Source organism: Haemorhous mexicanus, chromosome 20 (assembly GCF_027477595.1).
Source record: "Haemorhous mexicanus isolate bHaeMex1 chromosome 20, bHaeMex1.pri, whole genome shotgun sequence".
Lineage (NCBI taxonomy): Eukaryota > Metazoa > Chordata > Aves > Passeriformes > Fringillidae > Haemorhous > Haemorhous mexicanus.
In genome coordinates, this window is record NC_082360.1 from 9,636,040 (window position 1) to 9,660,593 (window position 24,554).

The 24,554-nt window shown below is 47.7% G+C and overlaps 2 protein-coding genes across 5 annotated transcripts in view; both read right to left on the reverse strand.

The window, feature by feature from the left end:
- ABCA9 (ATP binding cassette subfamily A member 9) overlaps positions 1–22,710 on the reverse strand; it is a 32,325-nt gene extending 9,615 nt beyond the window's left edge. The window contains exons 1-27 of one of the 4 annotated variants that reach the window (XM_059864214.1): positions 22,090–22,709; positions 19,971–20,080; positions 19,353–19,569; positions 18,766–18,924; positions 18,440–18,540; positions 17,992–18,218; positions 16,964–17,102; positions 16,420–16,605; positions 14,986–15,133; positions 14,352–14,523; positions 13,718–13,776; positions 13,203–13,313; positions 12,000–12,175; positions 11,593–11,712; positions 9,837–9,975; positions 9,639–9,729; positions 9,201–9,340; positions 8,516–8,635; positions 7,106–7,301; positions 5,438–5,604; positions 4,612–4,739; positions 4,108–4,245; positions 3,529–3,642; positions 3,016–3,186; positions 2,560–2,670; positions 1,793–1,927; positions 530–598 (exon numbers count right to left, since the gene is read on the reverse strand). In XM_059864214.1, the coding sequence (XP_059720197.1) occupies positions 530–598; positions 1,793–1,927; positions 2,560–2,670; positions 3,016–3,186; positions 3,529–3,642; positions 4,108–4,245; positions 4,612–4,739; positions 5,438–5,604; positions 7,106–7,301; positions 8,516–8,635; positions 9,201–9,340; positions 9,639–9,729; positions 9,837–9,975; positions 11,593–11,712; positions 12,000–12,175; positions 13,203–13,313; positions 13,718–13,776; positions 14,352–14,523; positions 14,986–15,133; positions 16,420–16,605; positions 16,964–17,102; positions 17,992–18,218; positions 18,440–18,540; positions 18,766–18,924; positions 19,353–19,569; positions 19,971–20,072 (3,636 nt within the window). In that variant the 5' untranslated portion in view covers positions 20,073–20,080; positions 22,090–22,709. Of the gene's footprint in view, positions 1–529; positions 599–1,792; positions 1,928–2,559; positions 2,671–3,015; positions 3,187–3,528; positions 3,643–4,107; positions 4,246–4,611; positions 4,740–5,437; positions 5,605–7,105; positions 7,302–8,515; positions 8,636–9,200; positions 9,341–9,638; positions 9,730–9,836; positions 9,976–11,592; positions 11,713–11,999; positions 12,176–13,202; positions 13,314–13,717; positions 13,777–14,351; positions 14,524–14,985; positions 15,134–16,419; positions 16,634–16,963; positions 17,103–17,991; positions 18,219–18,439; positions 18,541–18,765; positions 18,925–19,352; positions 19,570–19,970; positions 20,081–22,089 lie in introns of those variants that run through there. The other 3 variants (XM_059864216.1, XM_059864215.1, XM_059864217.1) reach the window with 3 other exon arrangements.
- Positions 22,711–24,180: 1,470 nt separating this feature from the next.
- Positions 24,181–24,554, reverse strand: part of LOC132336626 (ATP-binding cassette sub-family A member 9-like) — a 32,115-nt gene continuing 31,741 nt past the window's right edge. The window contains exon 39 of the mRNA XM_059864322.1: positions 24,181–24,469. Within this exon, the coding sequence (XP_059720305.1) occupies positions 24,380–24,469 (90 nt within the window). The 3' untranslated portion in view covers positions 24,181–24,379. The remainder of the gene's footprint in view (positions 24,470–24,554) is intronic.

A 24,554-nucleotide genomic window follows, 5' to 3' on the forward strand; every position in this document is an offset into this window, starting at 1 on the left:
TGTCCTCCAGACCCACCCAGACCCTCCTCCTGCTTCCTCATACCTGAGGAGGGGCTTTAGGATATTGTATTTGCAGGGATCCCCGTGGCAGGGAGGAATGATGGATCTGACTCCATGTGCTCAGAAGGCTGATTTATTATTTTATTATCTATATTATATTAAAGAATGCTATACTAAACTGTACTAAAGAATACAGAAAGGATACAGACAGAAGGCTAAAAAGATAATATTGAAAGCTCATGACTCTCTCCAGAGTCCTGACACAGCCTGGCCCTGATTGGCCAAAGAGTGAAACCAACTCCCAGCAGAATGCAATGGAACAATCACCTGTGGGTGAACAATCTCCAAACACATTCCACAGGAACACAACACAGGAGAAGCAAATGGGATAATATTGTTTTCCTTTTTCTCTGAGGCTTCTCAGCTTCCCAGGAGAAAAATCCTGGGTGAGGGGATTTTTCAGAGAATGTGACTGTGACATTAGGAGACCCACATTCCTAAAAAAAAGCAATGTTCAATGTTTTCTTACTGCAAAGACAGCAATCAGTGCATGACTGCCTGAAGCCGAACCATGTGACTCAGAGTCCCCGATGAAAATCTGTAAAAATAAAAAAAAATAATGAAGAAGTGTAATTCTGTAGTATCATTCTGGTTAATGCAGTAACGTTCAGAAATGCTTTAAAAATCTGCAAAACTTCTGATTTTCCCCAGATGAATGGATAGAGATGTTTGGCTTTGGGAGCCCTGGTCCTACACCAGAACATGTCACAGCTCTCAGTTCACAGAGCAGACTCTCCTTCCAGATGTCCTGTCCCAGGAAAACATGTCTGCTCTGGGTCCCAGTGGAGAAGAGGAGAGTGGGACAGGACAGAGGAGACTTCACCCCTCAGTAATTCATCATTTATCAACAGTGTTGCACATAGCTGGGGGGTTTTGTTAAATTGTCAGCTGACTTTCCACCATCCTTGTCAGCTGACATGGAGTAAAGCCCCTTGTGAGCATTCTAAATTTTAACTCAGATTTTTTTTTCCATGCAAAGACAGATCCGTGGCTTCAGACTTTCTCTCAGGATTGGTCAAGCCAAATTGATTGACTTTGTGGTTGCTCCATCCTTGGCGCTGTCCAAGGCCAGCTTGGATGTGGCTTGGAGCAGCCTGGTCTAGTGGAAGGTGTCCCCTGACATGGCAGGGGGTGGAACTGGATGAGCTTTAAGGTCCCTTCCAAACCAAACCAAACCATTCCATGATTCCATTCTATGACTCTGCGTGGAAGGAATTAAGAGTTTTTACCTAATCCACAGCCACAGCTGCACAAGAAGTCACCCCCAGCCCTAATGAGCAGCTGGGAAATGAGATCTGAGCTGAAAGAGTCATTTAACAATGGACTCAGGAAAATCCCACCCAGGATCAGCCTTCCCAGACTGCAGCGTGCAGTTACTAGCAGACTTTGGGGCAGTTACCCCCAGATTTGGGTGCAGTTACCACCAGACTTTGGTGCAGTTACCATCAGATTTTGGTGCAGTTACCACCATATTTTTGTGCAGTTACCCTCAGACTTTGGCACAGTTATCCCCAGACTTTGGGCCAGTTACCATGAGATTTTGATGCAGTTCCCCCAAGATTTGGGTGCAGTTACCACCAGACTTTGGGGCAGTTACCGTCAGATTTTGCTGCAGTTCCCCCAAGATTTTGGCGCAGTTACCACCAGACTTTGGGGCAGTTGTCCCCAGACTTTGGTCACGAGGAGCCAGGGTTGTGTTTCAGGCCTCTCCTTGCCCAGAAGCACCACTCACGTGGGAGACAATCCTAGAATGGATGGCAAAGCCCATCAGGGGGTACACAGGAACCAAGAGGGACAGAACGTAGAGGGAGATGCGGTGGCCCAGGAGGTCGATGACTCTGCCGATGAAAAGAGAAATAAAGCACACCTGAAAATAAAACAAGAGGGTGACTCAGCTGATGGGAAGGGTCACTCACTGCTTCTTAAAACTGTGTGGGTCTAGCTCTGCAATTCCCTGCTGAATTTATAAAAATGGACAAAAAATTGAGGAAGATGAGAGACAGAGGGGGCTCAGGAGATCCTCAGCTGTCTCTGTCTGGGGGTTTGCTGCTTTGGCCCAGCTGGGGAGACTTCTTCCCAGGGACAGGGCTGCTTCAGGCGGAAAAGTCAAACATGGGATCCCATTCTGTTCATTCCCATCCCAATCCATGGCAATAATCCACCTCCTCCCAGGTCAGGCTTGGATGATCAGTGTCTAGCCTGATGGGTCCTGGACCAACACTTTACATCTCTTGGATGTGGGGTGTCAAGCAGAGTGATAAATTCATTTCTTTGTCTCCATTCCTGCACCAGTTCAGGCTGGATCCAGGTGTTCCCCCGTGTCACAGCAGGATTGTGGCAACAGAAGATGGTGACACAAATTTAATACAGAATTGGCGGCTATCAGACACACCCAGATTTTTGCTCCACATCTCTGCTTGGTGTTTTGACATCTAGCTCATCCTCAAGATCTCAGCATGTCTGCAATCCCTGCTGTGCATTATCCAACCATGTGCTCACCACTATCAGGATGAAAGACCAAAGATCACAGCTCCATCCTTTGCGAGAGTTGAAGGAGATCAGGTAGATTAAGAGAACGAGGGAAATTCCATAACCCAAGATCCCCATGACCTACAGGGAAAAAAAGGGTTTTGTTGGAGAAAATGGAGTGAGGTAAACCACCAGAAACCCATCTATAGCAACGGGGAGCAGTGGAAATGATCACAGAGTAAGATCAGGGCATTTAGAAATTACCACAATTTTACTCTGAGGTGTAAAGGAATACATTAAAGCAATTATTGCCTTTTATTTCCAGCTGGAGGAACCCAAAGGATAGGAGGTGAAACAAGAAGGTCACTAAGAGGACCAAGAGTGTTCCAGCACCATCTGCACCCACAGTGTCTCAGCTGCCCCCACACAAAATATTTTCCCTCAATCCCTTCCAAGCAAAGCACCAAGGACCAGAATGGGATGTACCAGCAAGAAGGTGATGCTGGCGCTGCCGGAAATCTTAATGCTCAAGGCAAACTGGAACCCAAACATGGAGAAGAGCAGGATCCAGCAGAGTGGGATGTCCACCAGTGCCTGGCCACACCAGTAGGCTGAGGGAGAGAGCCCTGAGATCCTCAGCTGGGCACGAGCTCCCACCTGGGAAGGCACAATGTTAAAGGGTAGTTTATTGCCTGTGCATGATTGGCCAACTGCACCCATGGGAATGGCCCCAGGAAATGAAAAGGGAATAAAATCTGTCACCATTGTGATTCTGGGGTAAAATTCGACCTCCTTTGGTCTTTCAATATTTTGTGCTGGCTGCAAAACATCTCATGGGTCAAAGCACCCCAAGCTGCCAATGATAGGGCTGGGCTCAGTTACCTCAGAGGTGTTTTCCAGCCTGAATGATTCCATGGTTCTGTACTCAAGCGTCCTTCTGGCAGTGCAGTTGTGATCCCTTCTGCCCACCCCAAACCTGCCCCATCCCAAGGAATTTACCTTGCAATCCTGTGTGTAGCCCATGGCAAAGTGAGGAGGAAAACCAGGGAATATCAGCAGCGTATAAATGAGGTACATGGACACAATATAATCCCAGTATTCTGGATTGACCAGCTGAAAACAGACGAGCAAAGCACTTGTGGAAAATGCCTACAATTCATTTTACCATTCATTTTACTGCATTCCTCATGGCTTACAGAGCAGTATGAACAAAAAGAGGGATTTGAAACCGAATTTGGGAAGGTTTTCCCAAAGCAGAGCCATGCAAAGTGCCTCCTGGTGAGGAGAGATGGGTGGTGCAGGTCCCACTCCTCCATCCCAGATTTGTGGGGAGCTCTCTCTTCCACCAGCTGACAGGCCAAAACTTGAATAACATGTTGGAGAGAATAAGGAACCTCCTGGAAAACCCTTCCAGCCACCCTCTCCACCCAGCAGCCCTTGAGGGAAAAATCTGGTTTTCCTGAAGTCAAACGTGGTGGTTCCAGACGCAGCGTGAAGGAAAGTGGATTTACATGTGATAAAATCTGATGAATCAGTGAGACCTTAAACGGTTTTCTGACAGCTTCTGGCTTCACTTACAGAGAAGAAGGGGTGGCTCCAGACCTGGATGTGCCTGGTGGAGTTGAGGGATCTCAGTAGGGCATTGCTGATGACGTTCACCAGCACTGGGAAGCAGTTGACAGCCTTCAAGTGGCACAGCACGGTGAACCTGAAGCTCTTCAAAGAGCAGGAAAACAAGGTGAGAACTCCTGGCTTTTTCCATCTGCAGGGAAGCAGTAGAAAAGGAGCACACCAGGAAAATGCAGGCCTGAAATAGCTTTGTTTATGCCTTGTTTGCTATAAAAAACCAAATTATGAGGTACTGGAAGTCGGTATTGATGTGCTAAAAATGTACATTTTGAGGTGGAAGGTCAGGGAGATAAGGTCTCCTCTAGCAAGGACTTTGCTGCTCAAAACACTTCCTAATTTTTGTACCTTACAAAAAGTCAACAGGGCCATCCCACAGAGAGAGCTGATGGAGGTACCTTTCTTAATTATTCAGTTGTTGTGAGGAGACTGGAGGGAGAGGAGAAAAATCCTCACCTGCCCTTCGCGGAACACTCGCAGACCGCCGTTGTGTTCGAGCTCCTCTGTGATATTTTCCTCCGTTGCTATTTCCACTGTAATATCCTGGCTCTGGAGCAGATCGATTAGCTCATCAACGTCTGTGCCTGGTGTGAGGACCAAAAACAGAGGAATTATAACACTGGGAAACAAAAGAGTCTTTGTTGATTTTATTTTTTTTTTTATTTTTAAATCCATTACCACCAAACAAAACCAGAAGAAATCTAATAACCATTGGGATCAGCCAGCACACGTGTGCTGGATCATTGCACGTTAGTTTTTGGGAAGTTAATGGATTTCAGACTGAATTTTTGCATTGTCCTTTTTTTCCCCTAGCCTCTCCTGAAGTGCTACAAAATGAAGTTTCCTTTGGGCCCATCTGATGAAGATACCAGTGTCATTCTCTGGCTGAATGACATGAAATATCATCCACTCATGGGAGTGTTGAAGGTGAGTCTCTGGGAGCAGCCCTCTAACTTGACTCAGCATGAGTGAGCCTGGAGTGTGGTGCCTGCTTTGAAAACCCCACACTCTGAAATTGCTTGGACAGAGACCTGCATTTGTGGCAGGGAGAGAACCCTGTCCCCACCTTATCTCACCTGCTCTGCACATCTCTCATCAGGGTCTCTCCAGCTGCCACAGTAGGTTTGCCCCACAACCCCCTAAAGACAATCCCTCCTCCCTTGTTAAAGCCTTCATCCTCCCGGGATCCTCCTCATGTACACCATCTGCTCTGTCCTGCATTTTCCATTGGAGCAGCAAGAACCCAGAACTGGGGAGGATGAGGAGAAGCTTCTCCCCTCACCTGTGTGGTTGTAGAGCAGGAGGGTGGTGGTCTCCAGGTAGGATTTCCTCCCCAGGGGCAGGAAGTACCGGGCAGGAGAGAGCTGCCAGGCACTCACGCTCTGCCAGCCACCAAAAATGCTCAGTTGCAACACCAGAGGAAGCAGAAAAGCCACATAGAGCAGCAAACTGCGTTGAGAAAGAGATGAATTAACACTCTGAAAAGAGATATTGAACAGAAGTGTGTTCAGAATGCATTTGTGTGCTGGAAGGGGTGGATGATATTCAGATTACCCAGAGCTCTGTTAAGAACTTCTGGCAATTTTAATAGAATGGTGGAACATGCGGACTTGGAAGGCACCCACAATGATCCAGCTCATGGCCCTGACACCCCAAAATCCCACCCTGGGCATCCCTGGCAGCGTGTCCAAACGCTCCTGGAGCTTTGGCAGCCTCGGCGCCCTGCCCGTTCCCTGGGGAGCCTGGGCAGTGCCAGCACCCTTAGGGAAGAACCTTTTAAAATCCAACCTAACCCTCCCCTGGCACAGCTCCAGCCATTCCCTCAGGCCTTGTCACCAATGACCAGAGAGAATTTTATTTCCAGAAGTCTTAAACCTTGATCATTCACCAAATGATTCAAAATGTAGCAGGGAGAGAACCACAGATCCAGACTGCTCAACTTTTTAGGGCCATGAAATGCCTTTCAGACTTCCATTAGGTACAAGGTTTTCATAAATCAGCCCCTTCTAAGCATTTTATTGCCATGAAATGCCTTTCAGACTTCCTTTAGATACAAGTTTCTCATAAACCAGCATCGTCCTTTAGTTCCTTGTGCCCCACCAGGAACTCCAGCTTGAACACCAGTGGGACCAAAGGAGTTCAAGCACTGGCAACATGAGAGAATTAAAAAAAAAAAAAAAAAAAAAAAAAAAAAAAAAAAAAAAAAGAGCAGAGGAAGCCTGAAAGCACTCTCTGTACAGACTGACTTATTTTAAAACTTCCTCAATTTGACATAAAAGTATTTCTAAATGATTCTTTTATTTCGAGAGAAAATGGGTTTCTCTTGCATAAATTATTCAGCATAGAAATGAAAATGCACAAAAGGGAGATTTTGTGTTACTGGCACTGCAAAGCAAAAAACTTTCCCCTCCTCTGAGTGCAGATGACCAAGATCCTTCCTAGCCCAGACCTCACATCAATGAATCCAAATTCATGGAAAGAGGGGTGTGGAAGTTGTCCCTCCTGGTGTGACCATGTCCAATGCCAGACCTCCAGGAGATAACCCAGTACCAATGGATTTGAACAGCTTGGGCTGCAGTGTGCTCCAGCCAAACCATTTTCGCTTGTTGTCAGAGCCCTCTGGAATTCATCACGGCTACTGGGACATAAATTGTGCTAAATTAAGAAAGAAGAGGCTGAGAAACAAAATGCCAAGACCACAAGAACTAAAGGCCGTGAAAAAAGTGAAAGTCTGTGAAGCACTGGACTGTAACCAACCACATATCCTGAAAAGTGCATGCAGAGCATGTGGGCAAGGTAGAGGCACCAATCAAGAAATGTGTGATTAGTGTGCAGTAGGGTTAGAATGTACAAATAGAGCACAATGTGAACAATAAAGTGACTTCTGCTCAATCACATGGGTTAGCTGTCCAGGAGTCCTGCTCTGCTGCAGAACCCCCTTGGGACTTACATGGACCGCAGGTTCTTCACCGAGCTCTTGAGCTTCAAGAAGTGCACCCGTGCCATGGCAGAGACCTGCTGCCTCCAGAGGGCCAGGCCCTGCACTGATGCCATCCCAGTGTCCGAGAGCAGCAGGGAGCCTGGCCTGGCCTCCTCAGGGCATCCTGGTTCTGCTTCTCCCCACTCCTTCCCAGGGACGTGCTCATCTGCAGAGAGTTTCCACGTGCACATTTATGTCTGATTCTACAGGGTGCAGGGTGCCCCTGATGTGGGGAGTGACTGGCACCTGGCTCCATTGGTTCAGAATGCTGAACAATTCCTTTAATATACTATATTATATTGCATTCATACTTGTCCTGGATTCCCAAGCAAATTTTATTCTATTTCCATCTGTGTGGCAGCTGTCTTTTGTCAATGGGCAGTTTTCCTTATCTCTTCCACAATCACTCCTCCCTCTGAGGGACACCTGCTGATAAGAGGCCATTGAATGTCCTTGCATGGCTGATAAGAACTGCAGCATCCCACTGGGAGATGGGAGCCCAGGGGGAGGACCCAAGCATTCCTACCCGTATATAATCTGGAGATTCTGGAACACCAGCACGGCTTCTGCACTGGATTTCCCAGAGGAGCAGCAGCTGCCTCTGCCCCTGGATCTCCAGAGGCAGACTGCACCCTTCTCCAGGATCCCTGCTCCAGCAGAACCACCCCTGGCACTGCAGGAGGGCTGAGCCACAATTCCAGTGGGACTGCTGCCAGCACCCTGACCCACAGGGTGTCAGGCTGTGCTCTGGCTCTGCCAGGGCTGGTTTCGTTCACTGCATTGTTCATTTTATCCTTTTATTTTCTTCCCTAATGAAGAACTGTGATTTCCTGCTCCCATATTTTTTTGCCTGAGAGCCCCTTAATTTAAAATTTATAGCAATTGGGAGGGAAGGGGTTCACATTTTCCATTTCAGGGGAGGCTCCTGCCTTCCTTAGCAGACACCTGGCTTCTGAAACCAAGACAATACTATACTGTATTGAAGAGCTACTATACTGCAAAGAATACTAAAGAAAAAACCTGAGACTGTCCGAGACAGCCAGGACACAGCTTTGAGTGATTGGCCAAGGAAACAAAACAATCCTCAGCAGAATTCAACTGACAAATCCCTTCAGGTAAAGAATCTTCCTAACACAATCCACATCTGCAAAGAAAACAGGAGCAGAGAATAGAGATAAGAATTGTTTTCTCTTTCTCTGAGGTTCCTCGCTGTGATTCCCAGGAATTATCCTTGGGAAGTTGTGCCTGCCTGCTCTCTATGAAGAGAGCTGCAGCTACATGAGACCAGCTTCTAGGTTGGGATTCATGAACGTTTAAGAGGCACCTTTGGAGGTTACTGCAGAGGAGCTGATCTCTTTGGCTGTGGGTTGTAAATTGTACCTTTTTGATTGTCCATGGCTTCTCCCTCCAGCCTCAGGAACACATCCTCCAGGGTTGTCATGCTGACTCCATAGTTGATAATTCCCTGCTCAGAGCAGCTCTCCAGGCCTCTGAACAGATCTGGAGGGCAGAGATAAAATAAGGGCACAAGCACAGATATCCAGACCACTCTGGCTCAGCTGAGCCAACCTGACTGGAGCATCTCCAGTGGCAGAGAACTGCCAGGACACAAAGGTGTGGAGGAAACCAAAACTGCCACAGCCATCCTCATGGAAGGTGTTCTTCTGCTTAGCACCAACATTTCAGACTGTTTTCACCCTCTGTGGGATGGTCAGGCTGAAGTGACGGGCACGGAGGGTGAGAAATGGGCACAGAGCAGCACAGGTTGTGTGGGGTTTCTCTTATCTCTGTCTTTTCATTTAGCAGAAAGAGAACTGAACTCTCAGTAACACATGTGGCCCAGTTTAGCCTGCAGGGTTTGTCACTGCAAACAGTAGAAAAGCATCTGTTGCACAATTTGATCTTCAATGTATGATAAAATTGTGGGGAAAACTCAAACTGTGATGGTTTTGAAGTCCTGATGTGACTCCTATAAAAAAATCTCCCTTTGCATTTCTCCTTCCACACATTTGTCATTATATTTTTTTCCCTATGAATAATCCTCAGTTAGTTTAATATACTTTACCTGGGAATTTATCAATGTTTTCTAAAGGCAGTTTATATCTCAGTTCATACTGGGTGTGTCCTGAGAACGTGGCATTGGGGATGTACCCTCTCACCAGGGATGTCAGATTCTCCAGGTCACAAGACTCACTGACATGGATCCTGTTGTGTGGAAAAAACCACAGACATTCAGGCTTGGAATAAAAACAACCCCAACCCACCCAAGCAAACAACATCCATCATTTTATGGATGCATAAAAAGCAAACTCCAGTATTCTTCATTCATTCCCTGCTCTGGATTAATTAACCCTCACTCTAAATCTTACTGCTGTTTTAATTAATGGAGCTGGATTTTAATGCAGGCAATTTGTTTTGATGATATCTGCTCTAGGGTTTCATTAATTCTGGTGTCCCCTTGTACTTGCATGTTGCCAGGTATTGTTGGGGCTGCAGGAGATACCTTAAATGATAGCAAATCCCCCATTTTTGCTTCAGGAACAGAGAAGAGCCAACACACTTCAGCCTCCCGTGCGAGATAAAAGCCTTGCGGTCTGGAGAAAGGAAAAGCCAAAGGAATTTCTAGTGCAGAGCAGCCATTGCCATCTTTGGGGCTTTGTGCTGCTGGGTTACCCCACAGGGGTGCCCCAGCAGAGCTCACCTGCCAGGATGTCAGCCTCGTCCATGAACTGGGTGCTGAACAGGATCACCCGCCCCGCCTGCTGCTCCCGCAGGAGGCTCCACACCCGGTGCCTGGAGAGCGGATCCAGCCCCGCCGTGGGCTCGTCCAGGAACAAAACCTGCAGGGAGGAGGGGATCAGGCATTCCCCATTGCTGCAGTGGTGGCGTGGCTTGGGGGTTATTTGGAAACCCAGGGTGTTGGGGAAGATGGAACAGGAAAGCCTTATGAATATGATTGCCTGGCAAAAGATTTTGAGAATATGGAAACTATAAGTGAGAGTGAAATGAAAGCAGCTTTGAGATCCCTCAGTTACTGAACAACGGGAAAACAATGGTGTGGCTGGCTGAAGGTAATCCCCTTGTGATGGAACAACACCCTCTGCTTGCAGGCAGCTCCAAGGGGCAGAGCAGACCCTGCTGGCTTGGCAGAAGGGCCCAAAGAGGAGTTTTTAGGCTTTAAAATGTAACACAGTGTGGTCATGTAATGATTCTTATAGGTTGTGTGTGAATGCTGTAGGATTTGTATCTTGTACTAGATTGGTTAGTGAGAATGAGAATATTCAGCACAGAAGAAGATTTATTGTATTGGAATGGGAACCTCGTTCTCTTACCCTCTTACTCTCATCTTATCATCCTCTCTCTCTCTCATCCTCTTTCCCACTGTCTTCACTTCCCTTGGGCCTGCTCTGAGCTGTGGCTGGCAGCTCCCAGCAGGGCCCTGCACTTGGCCTTTTGCAATAAACCCCAAGTTCCAGACCTGGCTGCAGAGATCTCTCGTCTCCATCCATCCCCACCGCCCTACCCCCGACACTCCTACACCAGGGCACTGGGAATATTTCTCTGTCTGCTCTGGGGCACCCTGACCCCCAGGGGAGCACTGACTTTGACCCTCATTCATGGAGAAAGTTTTCTAAACTCCAGAATCCACTAGGGTGTGAAGTAGATTATAGAGAGTAGTGTAGGTGTATCACTTAGGTGGGAAATTTAGATTTTAGGATTTTTAGTATGTTGTGGATAGAAGCAAGCTGGAGGGCACAGGGTGTCATCCTGAGCCTCCTCCTCGTGCTTCTTCTTCCTCCTTCTCCATGGGTTTGGGTGGCATTTTGCAATTGGATGGAAAAGTCTGCATTGGGGGCTTTTGGGGATCAGTTATTGGGTTAAAAAGGGAAATAATCCAGGTGTCAGTTCTTAATTGGATAGTTTAGCTTTAAAAGACCTTGCAACAAGAGATGGTTGGCCATTTTTGCAGTGCTTTTCCAGTGCGCAGAGCCTGGTGTGGACAGCGTGCAAAACTCCAGATAAGATAATAATAAACAAGAACCTGAAGACTGAAAAGATCCAGTGGGTCTCTTTCCTGACACAAAACCACTCCAGAAGGGTCTCTCCCAACAGGGGAGCCCCCAGGGAGGGCCCAGCCAGAGTCCCAGAAGTTGGGGAATCGGCGACAGGTACCCCGACAGGGTTTGGTGTTCTGAAGGCAAGAGAGCCTGGGCATCTTTCAGACAAGGGCAGCTGCTCTGGGGGCTGTGAGAGCTCAGGGAACTCTGCCTGCTTCAAAACTCGGCTGGCAAGGTGGGTTATGAATTTAAAAAACAAAAGAAGTTATGAAACGTATTCAATCTAATTATAAGCACTTTAAAGAAGTCAGAAATCCTAGAGCCAAATACATGCCCAAGGTTTTAATTATGCTGGACCTGAGTATTTCCTACATCACAGAGCCATGTCTGCTGCTTTACCTGGGGGTTTCCAAGCACGGCTATTCCAATGGATAACTTCCTTTTCTGTCCACCACTCAGTTTTTCAGCTTGGGTGTCTTGGACGTTGCTGATATCCAGCAGTTCCAGAATCTTTTGCACCTAGAACAGCACAAGGATGTCCATTCTCAGCAGCCATTGTCCTTCCATCCTTTATTAGGGTAGATTTAGATTTAAATTAGCCATCAGAAGGAAATTATTCCTTGTGAGGTTGGGGAGGCCCTGGCACAGGCTGCCCAGAGAAGCTGTGGCTGCCCCTGGATCCCTGGAAGTGTCCAAGGCCAGGCTGGATGGGGCTTGGAGCTTCAATTTTCAGAAGATTCGGGGGATTCTTTGAGCTTCCCAGTGCAAAAGGAGTCTCTATGGAGTGGTGGGGAACACACACTCACCTCTTGCTCCACCTCTTTGGACTTGATGCCCTTGATTTCCGCAAAGGTTTTCAGGTTTTCTTTCACTGTCAGGACCTCAAACTGCGTGTTCAGCTGTGGGCAAATCCCAATCATCCCCCTGATCTCCTCCCTGTCTCCCATTTCAGAGAGTTTGTAGCTGTATATGGTGGCAGAGCCTGTTCATGGGGATAAATGGATGTCTTAGCTTGGAAATGCAAGATGTGGCTGGGGGTAACAATATTCTGGCAATATTCTATTGCCATCTGTCAGAGCTGGGGCAGTTCTCTGCTGTTCATGGGGCAGGTTCCTTTATCTCTTCACAGCCAATCCTCCCTCCAGGAGATCTCTGCTGTTCATGGGCCATTGATTATTAATTATCTTCTGTTCATGGGCCATTAATTATTGATTACCTTCTGCCCATGGCCAGGGAGTGTCCCTGCATGGCTGATCAAATTCCACCATCCCATGGGGAGATGCTCTGCCCAGGGGAGGAGCCAAGCATTCCTACCTGGATCCAATCTGAGCTTTGGGACACCCCAGCAGCCTTTGCCCACTGCATTCCCAGAGGAGCAGCTTTCTCCTGCCCTGCATTCCCAGAGGGAGAGCAGGCCCATCTCCAGCAGCCCTGGAGGTCCAGAGGAAAACTCCCCCCTTGTGCAGGATCCCTGCTCCAGCAGAACCACAGCTGGCACTGCAGGAGGGCTGACCCCCCTGGGATGGGACTGTGCCACCACCCTGAGCCCCCCTGGGATGGGACTGTGCCACCACCCTGAGCCCCCTGGGATGGGACTGTGCCACCACCCTGAGCCACCCTGGGATGGGACTGTGCCACCACCCTGAGCCCCCCTGGGATGGGACTGTGCCACCACCCTGACACACAGGGGGCAGGGCCTGCTCTGACTCTGGCAGTGTGGGTTTGTATCACTGCATTTGTATTTTTATATTTTCTTTTAATTTTTATTTTTTTTTCCTCATAAAGAACTGTTATTCCTACTCCCATATTTTTGCCTTAGAGCCCCTTAATTTCAAAATTATAACAGTTCACAGGGAGAGGGTTTGCATTTTCCATTTCCAGGGAGGCTCCACCCTTCCTCAGCAGACGCCTGTGTGTTCAAACTCAGATTGTATCCAGTGGGATGAGGAGGAATGAATTGATCTTCAGAGCTTTTGGATCAAGGCCACCCCATCCCAGCCTCGTCCTACCTTCTGAAGGGAAGCTGAGCCCACTGAGCACGTTCAGCAGCGTTGTCTTTCCAGCCCCACTGTGGCCCAGCAAGGCAGTGATCTGACCCTCATAAATGTTTAAAGACAGACCTAGAACAAAAATAACAACCAAGTCTGGGGAGAAATGAGGTTTGACCTGCCCTCCCTCACTGTCAAAGGCAGGAGAAGCCAAACAGTACAAGAATTAAGGGATAATAATTAGCCAAAAGAGCTCTGAGTGGGGCAAAGCTCTGCAAATATTTAAAGGCATAAGGAGTTGGTCTGTATTTTGCAGAAAAGACAGAAATAAAACAATTTTTAAAAATTAAACTATTTCTTCTCTTTAGTCTTATTAAAACCAGCAAATTAGTAAAAATTGAACAAAATAGTGATCAATCACATAATTAATGGTTGACATAAATTTTAAAGCAATGCAATGTTTTTTGCATTGACTGACTGTTTGCACAATGCTGTTTTCTTGCCTTTAGCAGGAATCAGTCTCACAGCTTTCATACCTCTCAAAGCTTCTGTCTTCCTGTCTTTGTCCTTATAGGCTTTTTTAATATTGTGGAGCCTAAAAGGAAGGTCAGGAGGTTATTATTTAGGGATTTCTGTAAATGCTTTTCCCTGCTGCCCTTTTACATGTTTATGGACCTTAAGTTACAATGACAGAAATGGCATGAAGAAAAAAAGGGTGCTAAGAAACAAAGCTGAGATTCACAGGTTTGACAGGCTCTGTGCCCAGGTGTGAACATCCCAACCTGGCACCGAAAATGGGGCACCAAGAGTGGCAAAGACAGGGCCAAGCCCCACTCCCCATTGCAACAGCAACACTTTTACCCTCTTCATTCTCCCTTTTGTTCCTAAAGGACACTGAAAGTCCACAACAAAAAACAACAGAAAAACAAAAAAAACCCCAGTTTTTTAAATCTAAATTTACCTAAATTTTACCTTTAGTGACCAGTCTGAATTATCTTTTTATCTCTAATTTTTCTCTGTGAAACATCTTTATCTCCAATTTTTCTCTGTGAAACAAAATGTTTTGCAAGAGCCTCATGGACATGAAAGCTGTCTAGAAAAGTCCAACCCAAGCTGATGGAAGGAGTGGGGAGCCCTAAGCCAGACACGAGCAATCCCTTCTCTCTGAACCTGATGGCCTCTTTCCCCAGGAACTCGGGGGGCACAGGCTCCACATCATCCCCCAGGAGCTCCTCAGGGTTTGCTGTGGCTCTGGGCACGGCCCTGGTGGAGCCTCTCCTGCTCCTCATCCAGAACGAGGCCTTCAGGAAGAACAAAGGAGGGGCTGGGATCCCATATTTGCCTGCCAGGAGAGCAAAAAGATGGCCTGACATCAACCAAAGGCACAGCCAAGACACCAGCCTAGACTAAACTTGTAGGAGTTTCAAATAGCACAAAATTGCTGCTTTTTCCAGTCAACCCCCCGCCAGGTTTGGAGCAGAGGTAGAGGAGACAAGAAGGGTGGCTCCAGGGAATTATGTCATGAATTCAGTGGTTTTTGTAATGAATTAAAGTATTGTCCTACATGTCATTACACTATAATCTCATAATTAGAAAGAAAAAATATTAAATAAAAAGTGTTAAATACTTTGTTGCCATGGATTCTCTGAATCTGGCGGGTGCCAGAAACAGAAAAGTCACTCTATGACATCATAAATTTCTTTTAGTCCAAACTTTATTTTGGTTGAATCCAAGAAAGGAGCAGCCCATAATTTCCTTGATACAGCCCATGCAATCCATGTAAATAAAAATAAATCATTCCCACCTGGCAGAATTTTGTCGAAATACAGAGCCAGCAGCATGTACAAGACCGAGTCAAACACCAGCAGTATGTAGGTTGAAAATAAAAAGGATGCCTCCTCCATAAGGTTGGAAAAGGAGAAACCTATTCCATATTTCTCTAAATCGAAAATCTGAAATAAAGGAGAAAGAAGAACAAATTTCAGGCTGGAAAAAATGCAGATGCCACCAAACCATGGGTGCAACTCTGTTTCTTAACCCAGAAATCATCTGCAGTACTGACCAACTGTTCTTATTTTCTTTCTAAAGGGGAGAGGGAATGAATTTGCTCCATGCAGAGATCTTCATGCTTTAATCCAGAATTTTTCAATCAATCCAGAAACAGAAGAAAATATCAGAGTTTTAGAGGACATCAATTAAGAAAAACCTGATATGAGAACTCTTGATGTGACAGAGTCACAACAAAAATGTTATAATTTACATAATGATTGATTTAACCATATGGCAAATTAACAAAGTCAGTCCCTTTTTCTGCTGCTGCAGAAATCTCCTCTCCCAGGCAGATTTTTCTTTAATATACATCAAGAAATCAAATATTAGATTACCAGAGCTGGCAAGAGCTGTGCAGATATGACTAATGGAAAACTGGGCAATGGCACGGATTTCTGCAGGGTGGGGGTGGAGGAAGGGCAGCAGCAGCAGGAATCCAGCAGGAATTGCACAGTCCCTGCTGCCAGGAAGGAGCAGGGGAGTGGCTGGGCAGCCAAGGATGCTGTCCCTGATGTCCCTGAGGACAATGGGCTGCTGTGTGCAGGATGGGGCCATGGAGAAGCTGCAGATGTGCACAACAGCAGGATTTTTTGTGCCAAGAGCCCTGCTTGTCTCTGCATTCAGCTGCTTTTGAAGCAGGGGAGTGGGATGGGGGTGTGGGAGTCCCTCTGTGCTGCCCAGCACAGCTCAGCTCACCTGGGAGACTCAAACAGGCTGTGCACAGGAAGGGAAAGTGCCTGGGTGGTTTCCAGCTGGATTTTTGAGCTAAGGGCAGGAATTCCTGCACCTTTCTCCACTGGCAGGGGAAGGAAGGAAGGAAGGAAGGAGGGAAGGAAGGAGGGAAGGAGGGAAGGAGGGAAGGAGGGAAGGAGGGAAGGAAGGAAGGAAGGAAGGAAGGAAGGAAGGAAGGAAGGAAGGAAGGAAGGAAGGAAGGAAGGAAGGAAGGAAGGAAGGAAGGAAGGAAGGAAGGAAGGAAGGAAGGAAGGAAGGAAGGAAGGAAGGAAGGAAGGAAGTGGCGGAAGGAAGGAAGTGGCGGAAGGAAGTGGCGGAAGGAAGGAAGTGGCGGAAGGAAGTGGCGGAAGGAAGTGGCGGAAGGAAGTGGCGGAAGTGGCGGAAGTGGCGGAAGTGGCGGAAGTGGCGGAAGGAAGGAAGGTTGGTTGGTTCAGCTGCAGGGGTGGTGCCCCCGTACCTTGGCAATGCCAGTGTTGAAAGCAAAAGGACACATGAGACCAAGGATCCACTTCAGGGGCTTGGGGACTTCTTCTATCAGCACTGCCAGGCTCAGGAACCCGAAGATAAAGATAATGAGGAAGCCTGTGGAGCTGACAAGCTTGGAGGTCCTTAAGAGGGAGCAGAGCATGAAAACCAGGTGGATCTGTAAGGACAGGACTTTCCTTCAACCACTGAAAGAAAGAAATATTCTTAACAGCAGCACTTCCATCTGCCAGGCACCAGATCTCTGCTGAGCTGAGTCTGTGTAATAAAATCCACTAAAGCCCTTCTTAGTGGGTTGATCTGAGTTTCAAACTGGGCCTTTTGTAGCCAAACAAGAGCCTGTCAGCCCTTCAGGCTGCAAATCAAACCTCTGCTGCTGGCCTGGAAAAGCCACTCAGATGTTTCAGCCAGCATGGCCCACAGAGCTGCTGAGCACAAAGGCTCTGGAGCAATGCTCAGGCTCACCAGCACAGTAATAAATCACTGGGGAGGAAATCTGGCTGTACAGCCTGACTTACACATGCCAGGCCATAGAGGAAGAAGAGGAGTGAGACTGCAGGGAAGCTGCTGGTGTAGAAGCGCTCGTGCAGCACCAGGGCCGTCAGCAGGCAGGAGAAGATCAGCACATACAGGGAGTACAGCAAGCTCCAGGACAGCCTGGGGAGGGAGAGGTGCCATCAGCCCTGGGGGTAATTAACACCTCTGCTTACAACTTCATCTGCACCTCAGAAGAGTTTAAATGGAAATATTAATTATTTCCCGTGGCAATCATTTCTCTTTCACATCCTCAGAACAGACAGGTGATCCAGCTCAGGAGGAAATGCCTCAGGGATCAGAGGACACCACGGCCATGCTCAACCCTCTGGATGAGAAACTGAACAAAAGCACTGATCAGTTGCATCAACTAATATTTGACATAAATTATCAAGCAATACAAGCCTGTTTTTTCATTGACTGACTGAAATATTTGCACAGCGGTGTTTCCTGGTCTCTACCAGGAATCAATCTCACAGAGTGCTGGAAAAAAGTTACAAACCCATTTAACTCATTATTTGGCTTCTCAAGTGCCTGTCACTGTCATATTTTGTGAAAAATCCCTTCACCAGGATTTCTTCTTCTGGGAAGCTGAGAAGTCTCAGAGAAAAAGGAAAACAATATTATCTCATTGTTTCTCCTGTGTTTGGTGCTTTGGAATGTGGTTTGGAGAGTGTTTCCCAACAGGAGACTGTTTGATTGGTTTCATGTGAATTGTTTTGACTTAGTGACCACACACTGTCAGGCTGTGTCAGGACTCTGGAAGCAGTCACGAGTTTTTCATTATCATTCTTTGTAACCTTCTGTCTGCATCCTTGCTCTATTCCTTAGTGTAGTTTTAGTATAGCTTTCTTTAATATAACATAAGTACATAAAATAATAAATTAGCCTTCTAAGAACATGGAGTCAGATTCTCAATTCCTCCTTCATCCTGGGGACTCAGAAAATACCCCAAGTGCCCAGGAACAGGCTGATTTTTGGCAAACGAATTCCAGTTAAAAAAAGAGCTCACCAAAATGCAATGTCCTGCAGGCCCATGGTCTTCATCAATTCTTTGAGCTGCTTCCTTTCTCGTGTGACATTCCTTGATAAGAAATACATGAAGGGGAAGAAGCACATCGCAGTGATGACCATGAAGTAGCTGTACTCCAGGCTGACGTAGAAGATGATGCTCGGGGACTTCATCCTGGCACCAGCAATGGTTTCCATTTCTTCCCAAACAGAATGATTTGTCACCATCTAAAGGAATGCAAGGGCAACAGATCAGTGTTTTGCTTATTTTCTGCAGTGAGGTGCATTTATACAAGGAATGTCCTGCTTCATCCTCCCTGGATTGAGTTTTAAAAGCAGCTTTATTTTCTGACAAAGCCATCCCTTGCTATTCCCACAGCAGAGTTTGCCTTTCCTATATTATATTTAAAATATAAGGGTGTCTCCATCAGTTCCTAAATTGGGTTTACCTCTATAATGGCAGCATCAATGCTGGACTGCAGGGACAGGAAGCCTCTGTACCAGTACCTTGGGCTCTCACAGCTCATAAAGGAGAAGTTATAGCAGGTGTCTGCAAGGCAAAGGGCACCACACTAATGAAAAGTAATCAATGTTCATTATTAAATGCTATGACAAGAACACACTGGCACCGTGGGAAACTCTTCAAATGGACAGTGACAAGAAAAAAAACCCCAAACCACCCAAACCCACAATTTATTGAATCACTTAACAAATGGGGATTATTCCCACCCTGTCCACACCAGGCAACCACCCTGAAATTCTCATTTTGTATTACCTACATATCCCATGACTTCATTGGGAATAACCACATGGGCGGTAGGAAACCTGAGGTGGTAGGAGAAGTTGTCCTTAAATACAACTCCTATAGTTTGCTTATTTGAAATCCAGACTTTCTCCATGGCTCTCTCATCTTCCACTTCCACTAGTTTTATACCTGTGGAGTGCCAGAAAAATATTGCCGTGAGATTTTGTGAGTGTGGAGATGTGTCCAGAGGCATTGAGGGAATGTTCTGCTTTCTCAGCACTGCAGCTCCTCCTTTTCCAGTTGTCACTGCCCAGGGAGGCAGCTCTAAATATTTCAGACTTGACCAGGTGAGAAGAAATGCACCTCAAAAGAATGGTTTTTAATGTGTTTTAAAAGTATTAGGGAATATTAGGTAAGGCAGAGCTTTCCAGTTCAGAAGGGCACACTGGCCTCACAGGTAGTTTAAATCCTAGAGAGGAAATATTTGTGAAAATGAAGGATTTAGGATGGATTTTAAGCCATCTCCTGATCAAAGATGTTGGAGAACTGCTACAACACAGCGCACGCACAGCCGGTCCAATAATGCCAAAATCCAATAGTTACAAAGCAAAACCCACCCGCCATGACAAAGCTGGAGGCCACTTTGCTCATGATGTGCCTCGTGGTGGCCGTGGCGGGGGTGAAGGTGACGGTGACACCGGTGGCATTGAAGGCAGGGTCATCCAGGTAGCCCAGGTACTCGGCGGGCGCCTCGGGGTACTGGGTTTGCGTAATGAACGGCGGCGCGGACACGACGAACACCAGGGGCAGGAAGAGCAGGGACAGAATCCACTCCTGCACCAGGGAGAGCAGGAGGAGAACGTCATGGCAGTGTAAAAGCTGGTTCTTTGTGGGATTAAGATGGGAACACGAGGAATTCAGTCTTTGTGGGGTTAAAATGTAAATAAGGGGGATTTGGTCACACCCGTTTCTTAGGTGGGGATGGAGAGATTCTCTGCATTGTGCCCATCACCTGCTCCAAGAGCCCATCTGTGCCCTCATTTGTCACAAACCAGACATAAATATCACCATTTTAAAAAAAATTCAAGTCTCCAAGTGATCATTGCCAGTCAGGCTTTGCAAAAGTACTTTAAGTTCTAATTTTACCCAAAGAAGTTGGTGTCTAGGGGCATGCAGGGATTGGGCACTCTCAGTAGTTATCCACTATTTTGGTTTTATTTATTAATTTTTCTTACCTGAAAGCTCTGCATCTTCATCCTCCACTTGATCAGGACATTTTTCCACAAGAGAATTTTAGTTTGCTGGAGTACACTTATATTCCTCTGGACTGTCTTCATCTTTGAACCTAGAGACAATTTCTTTTTGAAAATTGCTTTCAAATACAACAAAAGCCAAACCAGCAGCAACTGGTTTTGTTTGTACAGTCCTTACAGATGTGCAGTGAAACTTTTTCTCCCTTTTTACAGCAAGAATGAGCTGAAGTAACCCAGATGTTGTGTGCTGAGCACAACCCCCCCTGCAGCACAGGGTCCAAGAGATCTCATCACCCTCAACACACTCCAGCCCTCACAGCCCAGCAGCAAACGCTGATAGAAATCAGAATTTCAGGCTTCCATGCTTCAGCATGGGGAGGTTGGGAGGAGTTCATCATTTATTGATGAAATAAAAAAGGGACTATCACATTACATGATCTAATCAGCTTGGGTGGGCTCCATATCCAAGAAACAACAACAATAAAGTCAATTAAAATCCCTAAAATCCATTTGCTTGCAATTTTAATGTGCTTTAGGCTCAACACCAAGAAGTGTTGAGCAACTCCTGGCTGTGGTGTGAGCTGAGCTCTTGTGGAGAACAGCATCTGCTGGAGGGAACTCGGTGCCATGAGAGAGCAAATTCTTGGAAGTGCGTGGGAGAGATGTCACTGGCAGGTTATTAATGAGAAATGAGATAAAACTGAATGGCCACAAGCACGACTGAGGTGTTACTCCAACAGACAGGGCAGAATCCTCAAAATGACATGGTCCAAGTGGGAACTGAAAGAAGTAAAGCACAAAGCTGCCTGTGAGATTTTTGCAGATGAGACGTGTGCTTTTAACCATCCATAAAATATCCATGAGCACCTTTAATGAGCAAAAGGATTCAGCAGCTCCATGTAAAAGAGCTCTGCTCACATGGCCAAACTGCTCTCCTGTCACATCTGCAGCTAAAATCTGCTTTTCAACAAAATCCTGATCTTCTCTAAGTGATTCTCAGGTGGAAAAATCGGAGCTGTTACAGACCTAATCCCTTCAAGCCTTCCTGTCATAGGGAAGGAAGATTTGCGTTGTCCTGTTCCCCTGGGGAACAATGCCTCATGGTGCTGACAGGCAAAACAGAGTTTATCTTCCTCCAGATACTTCTATTCAGCCCTCAGGGGTTGACTCTTGGTGTGATGAGACAGCAGGCTCTGAAATGCTGAAAAGCAGCTGCAACAAATGGGCTGCAAACGCTTGCCCTGGATTTTGCCATCACCTCTAGACTGGGTTTTTCCTCACTGGTGGTCTCCCTAAACCCAGGTGTACAAAAATTTGAATTTAGCCTGTGTAATAATCTCTAAACTTTGAATAAACTGTGGGTTTAAACTTGCTATTATTTGGTTGCTTTCTCACCCCACAGAAGTGAGGATTAGGAGGTTGTGTGTCACCTGTGCACATCTCCACCTCTGCCACAGGGTTGGTGTCACAGCTAAAGCTCCTGGCCAGCTGGTTCTAAGGGTCCCATGGAGTAATCTCAGCAGGCTGACACCCCCAGGAGATCCTGGGTGGAGAGTGGCACACCAGGAGCTCATCCTGGACATCCCACCTGTCCCTCATGTGGTCACCCCTCAGTGCCCACTGACCCCGTGCTGCTGCAGGGTTTGGGCAGCTGGGGGACATGTGGCACAACTGATTTCTTTGCTCCTGTGGTATTTCAGGAGGAATATTTTTTAGAGCACAAGATGGACAGAACTTTTAAATCCAAACTTTAGCTTACTCTGGAGGTAGGGAAAGAAATCTGCTCCTCGTATGTCCTGGATCATTTAAAACACTGAGCTGAAGCCGCTGCTTCCTTGTGGTGCTGAGAAACACTGGAAATAAACCTCTGCCATCAGCTGAGCTCCATTTGTGTTCTACTTCATCTCCAAGTAAGGCTAAAAAGACTCTGTTGCCTTTAAACCCCCCTAAGCTTGACTCAACCTGTTAGAAAGATGCCCCGTGCCCCACCCACACATTGTACCCTCACCCGGTGTTATTAACAGCATCTTCATTTACTGGGGGTTTCACACTTCAAAATAACATTTGTTATTTAGGTTTAGGAAGAAAGCTTCAGCCTTACCTCGGCAGGAAGGTGTGAGAGGAATGCAGAGCCTGTCCTGGAGGAGCAGAGGTGCTGAGCCTCCCTGGGCTGGACTGGCCGACTCTCCCCGAGACTCCCAGCTCTCCTTTGTCGTTTATTTCCCCCCTCAGACACTTCTGCAAGACATTCCTCACACCACGGCTTCTTTTGTTCCCTGGCTTCCTTCTCCTTCCTCCCTGGCAGAGCTCCAGCTTTATTTGTGTCAGAAGGAGCAAACAGAGCACGTCGCTGTTGGGGCACTGGAGTGCCTTGTCCGAGAAGATAACTCAGGACATTCTTGAGTGGTGGCCAGGAGAAGAAAAACCAGCCCCACAACAAACCACACAAAAACCCTTTCTCTGGCAAACTCTGCTGTGTTTCTCAGTGCAGCAAGAGGGGCTGAAGTCAACAGTGATGTCACATCACAGGCAGGGGACGACAAAAGGTGGCAAACTCTTCCCGTGGCATCAGCCACAGAGCAGGAGCAGCAGCGAAATGCTGCCTCCTGGATAGCTACAGCTCTTCCAGCTAAAAAACATCTTGGAAATGCTGAAAGAAACGTCTCCTGACTAAGCCTGCACTTCTAAAGGGGATGGGTTTGGTTTCAGCCCAGGCTCTGGAGCGTGGCTGCCCAAAGCAGCATCCCCGGGCTCCTCAGGGCTGAGGGACCAGGGGTGGGAGGGAGCCTGAGCGGCTGGGACAGGGGCTGGGCTTGGAAAAGTGGAGCAGTTGGATGTGCTTCCTTCTGCTCTGCCTGAGGGAAAAACCCACCCCTAAGGTTTAAATCCCATTCAGATGTGTCGGAGCGAGGCAGACAGCAGAGGTGCAGGAAGTCAGGGCACGGGATGGAGTTAAACCTGTGCCCAGAACATCTCCTGGGTGTCCAAACCTTCTCCTCCCCTCCTTGCAAAGGGAAAACAACAACCCTAAGGTGAAGAGGGGGAGATGCCAGGTCCCAGCAGTGAATCTCAGTCTCCTCCCTGCCCACCTCCTTGGCAGAGCCCCGATGTTGGGAGATCCATGCGGAGAGCAGAGCCCCGGGTGTGGGTGGCGGCTCTGGGCACTGCTCCTGGCAGAGCAGCCCATCTGTGAGCCACGGCAGCCACCTGCTGGCACCTGCCTGCCCACATCCCTGCCTGCCCAAAGCACCTGCAGAATTCTCCCTGCTGTGTCCCAGCCCAGCACCACCCCTGCCTGCACCCCCAGCATCACCCACACCAACCAGGGCAGCTCAGGGCACGGTGAGGGTCGTGCTGCTGTGTCCATCCCATGGCATGGCATGGCCCCTGGCCTCCAGTGGGTCCCCAGCCTTTGCCAGAGGGTGCTGGGGGAGAGGGCAGCAGGGCACAGGGGGAAACACTCGAATGCAGGGAGTTCCTGTTGTATTTATTTATTTTTTATTTTAAATTTACTTTTTAACTCTAGCCCTGGCAGGCAGATAATCCAGGAGGAGATGCTGACCTGCTCAGACAGGGTCAGGGTGATGGAGCTTGCCCCCAGCTCCCCATCAGTTGCCCCATCCCTCCCAGGCACCCACAGGGGTGGGTGCTGGTGAGGAGCCCCCCTCTCCTCCCAGTGACCAAAGCAAGGCTCAGCCTGCTGTCCTTCTTCAGCTCTATTTTGGGTCAAAGCACACCTTATTTTGACTCTAAATAATTGTGTTTTATAGGTGATGATATAAGAGGTATCAATTTTCATTACATTTATCCAGCCACTGCTGACTCCTTCCCTCTGTCCCTGGCCCCAGCGGTGGGGATGAGATGGGCCAAGTTGGCCTGAGCTGGAACTCACAGCAAGAACAGCTTTTTGGGTCAAAATACAGCCCTGTCCCTCTCTCTCCCAGGAATCAGCAGCTCTGCTGGCCAGATGCCACCAGGCAGAGGGTGATTCTCAGGGCTGACAAGGCAGAGACCTGGTGTCCTCCTGCCATGGATGAGTGAGGTGTCAGAGCCACCCAGGCTTTGCTCCTGGTTCTCCCCAGGGACCAAGCTCCTTTCCCAGCCCAGTGTCCCTCACAGCCTCGGGGTCAGGAATTCAAACTCCACGAGCCACCCTGAGCTGGGGCACAGATGAGAGTCAGGCATCAATGTGTCAAAGGATAAAGGCTTTATTTATTAAAATAACAACTCTTTTTTCTCTGTGAGGCAGAACACCTGCAGGGCTGTGTGTGCTGTGACGTGGGTCACCGAGTGCTGGGGCTGCAGCTGGTCACAGCTACCAGTGATTTCACGGATGAAATTCAGTAACACTGATGAAATGCATGGAATGTTTCCCACTGTGGCTCCAGAAATCAGGGGTGAAGGGGTCTCTGCTCCACAGCCCCGTTGGATGCCACCTCCAGGTCGTGCTCCTCTGCATCCCTGGTGAGGTCTACAAACACCTGCAGTGGGAAGCACCCATCATTGCCGTGGGCTGGCTGTATTTGTGCTGGTCACAGGTTATTTCTTCCTTTCCCACAGGCAGTT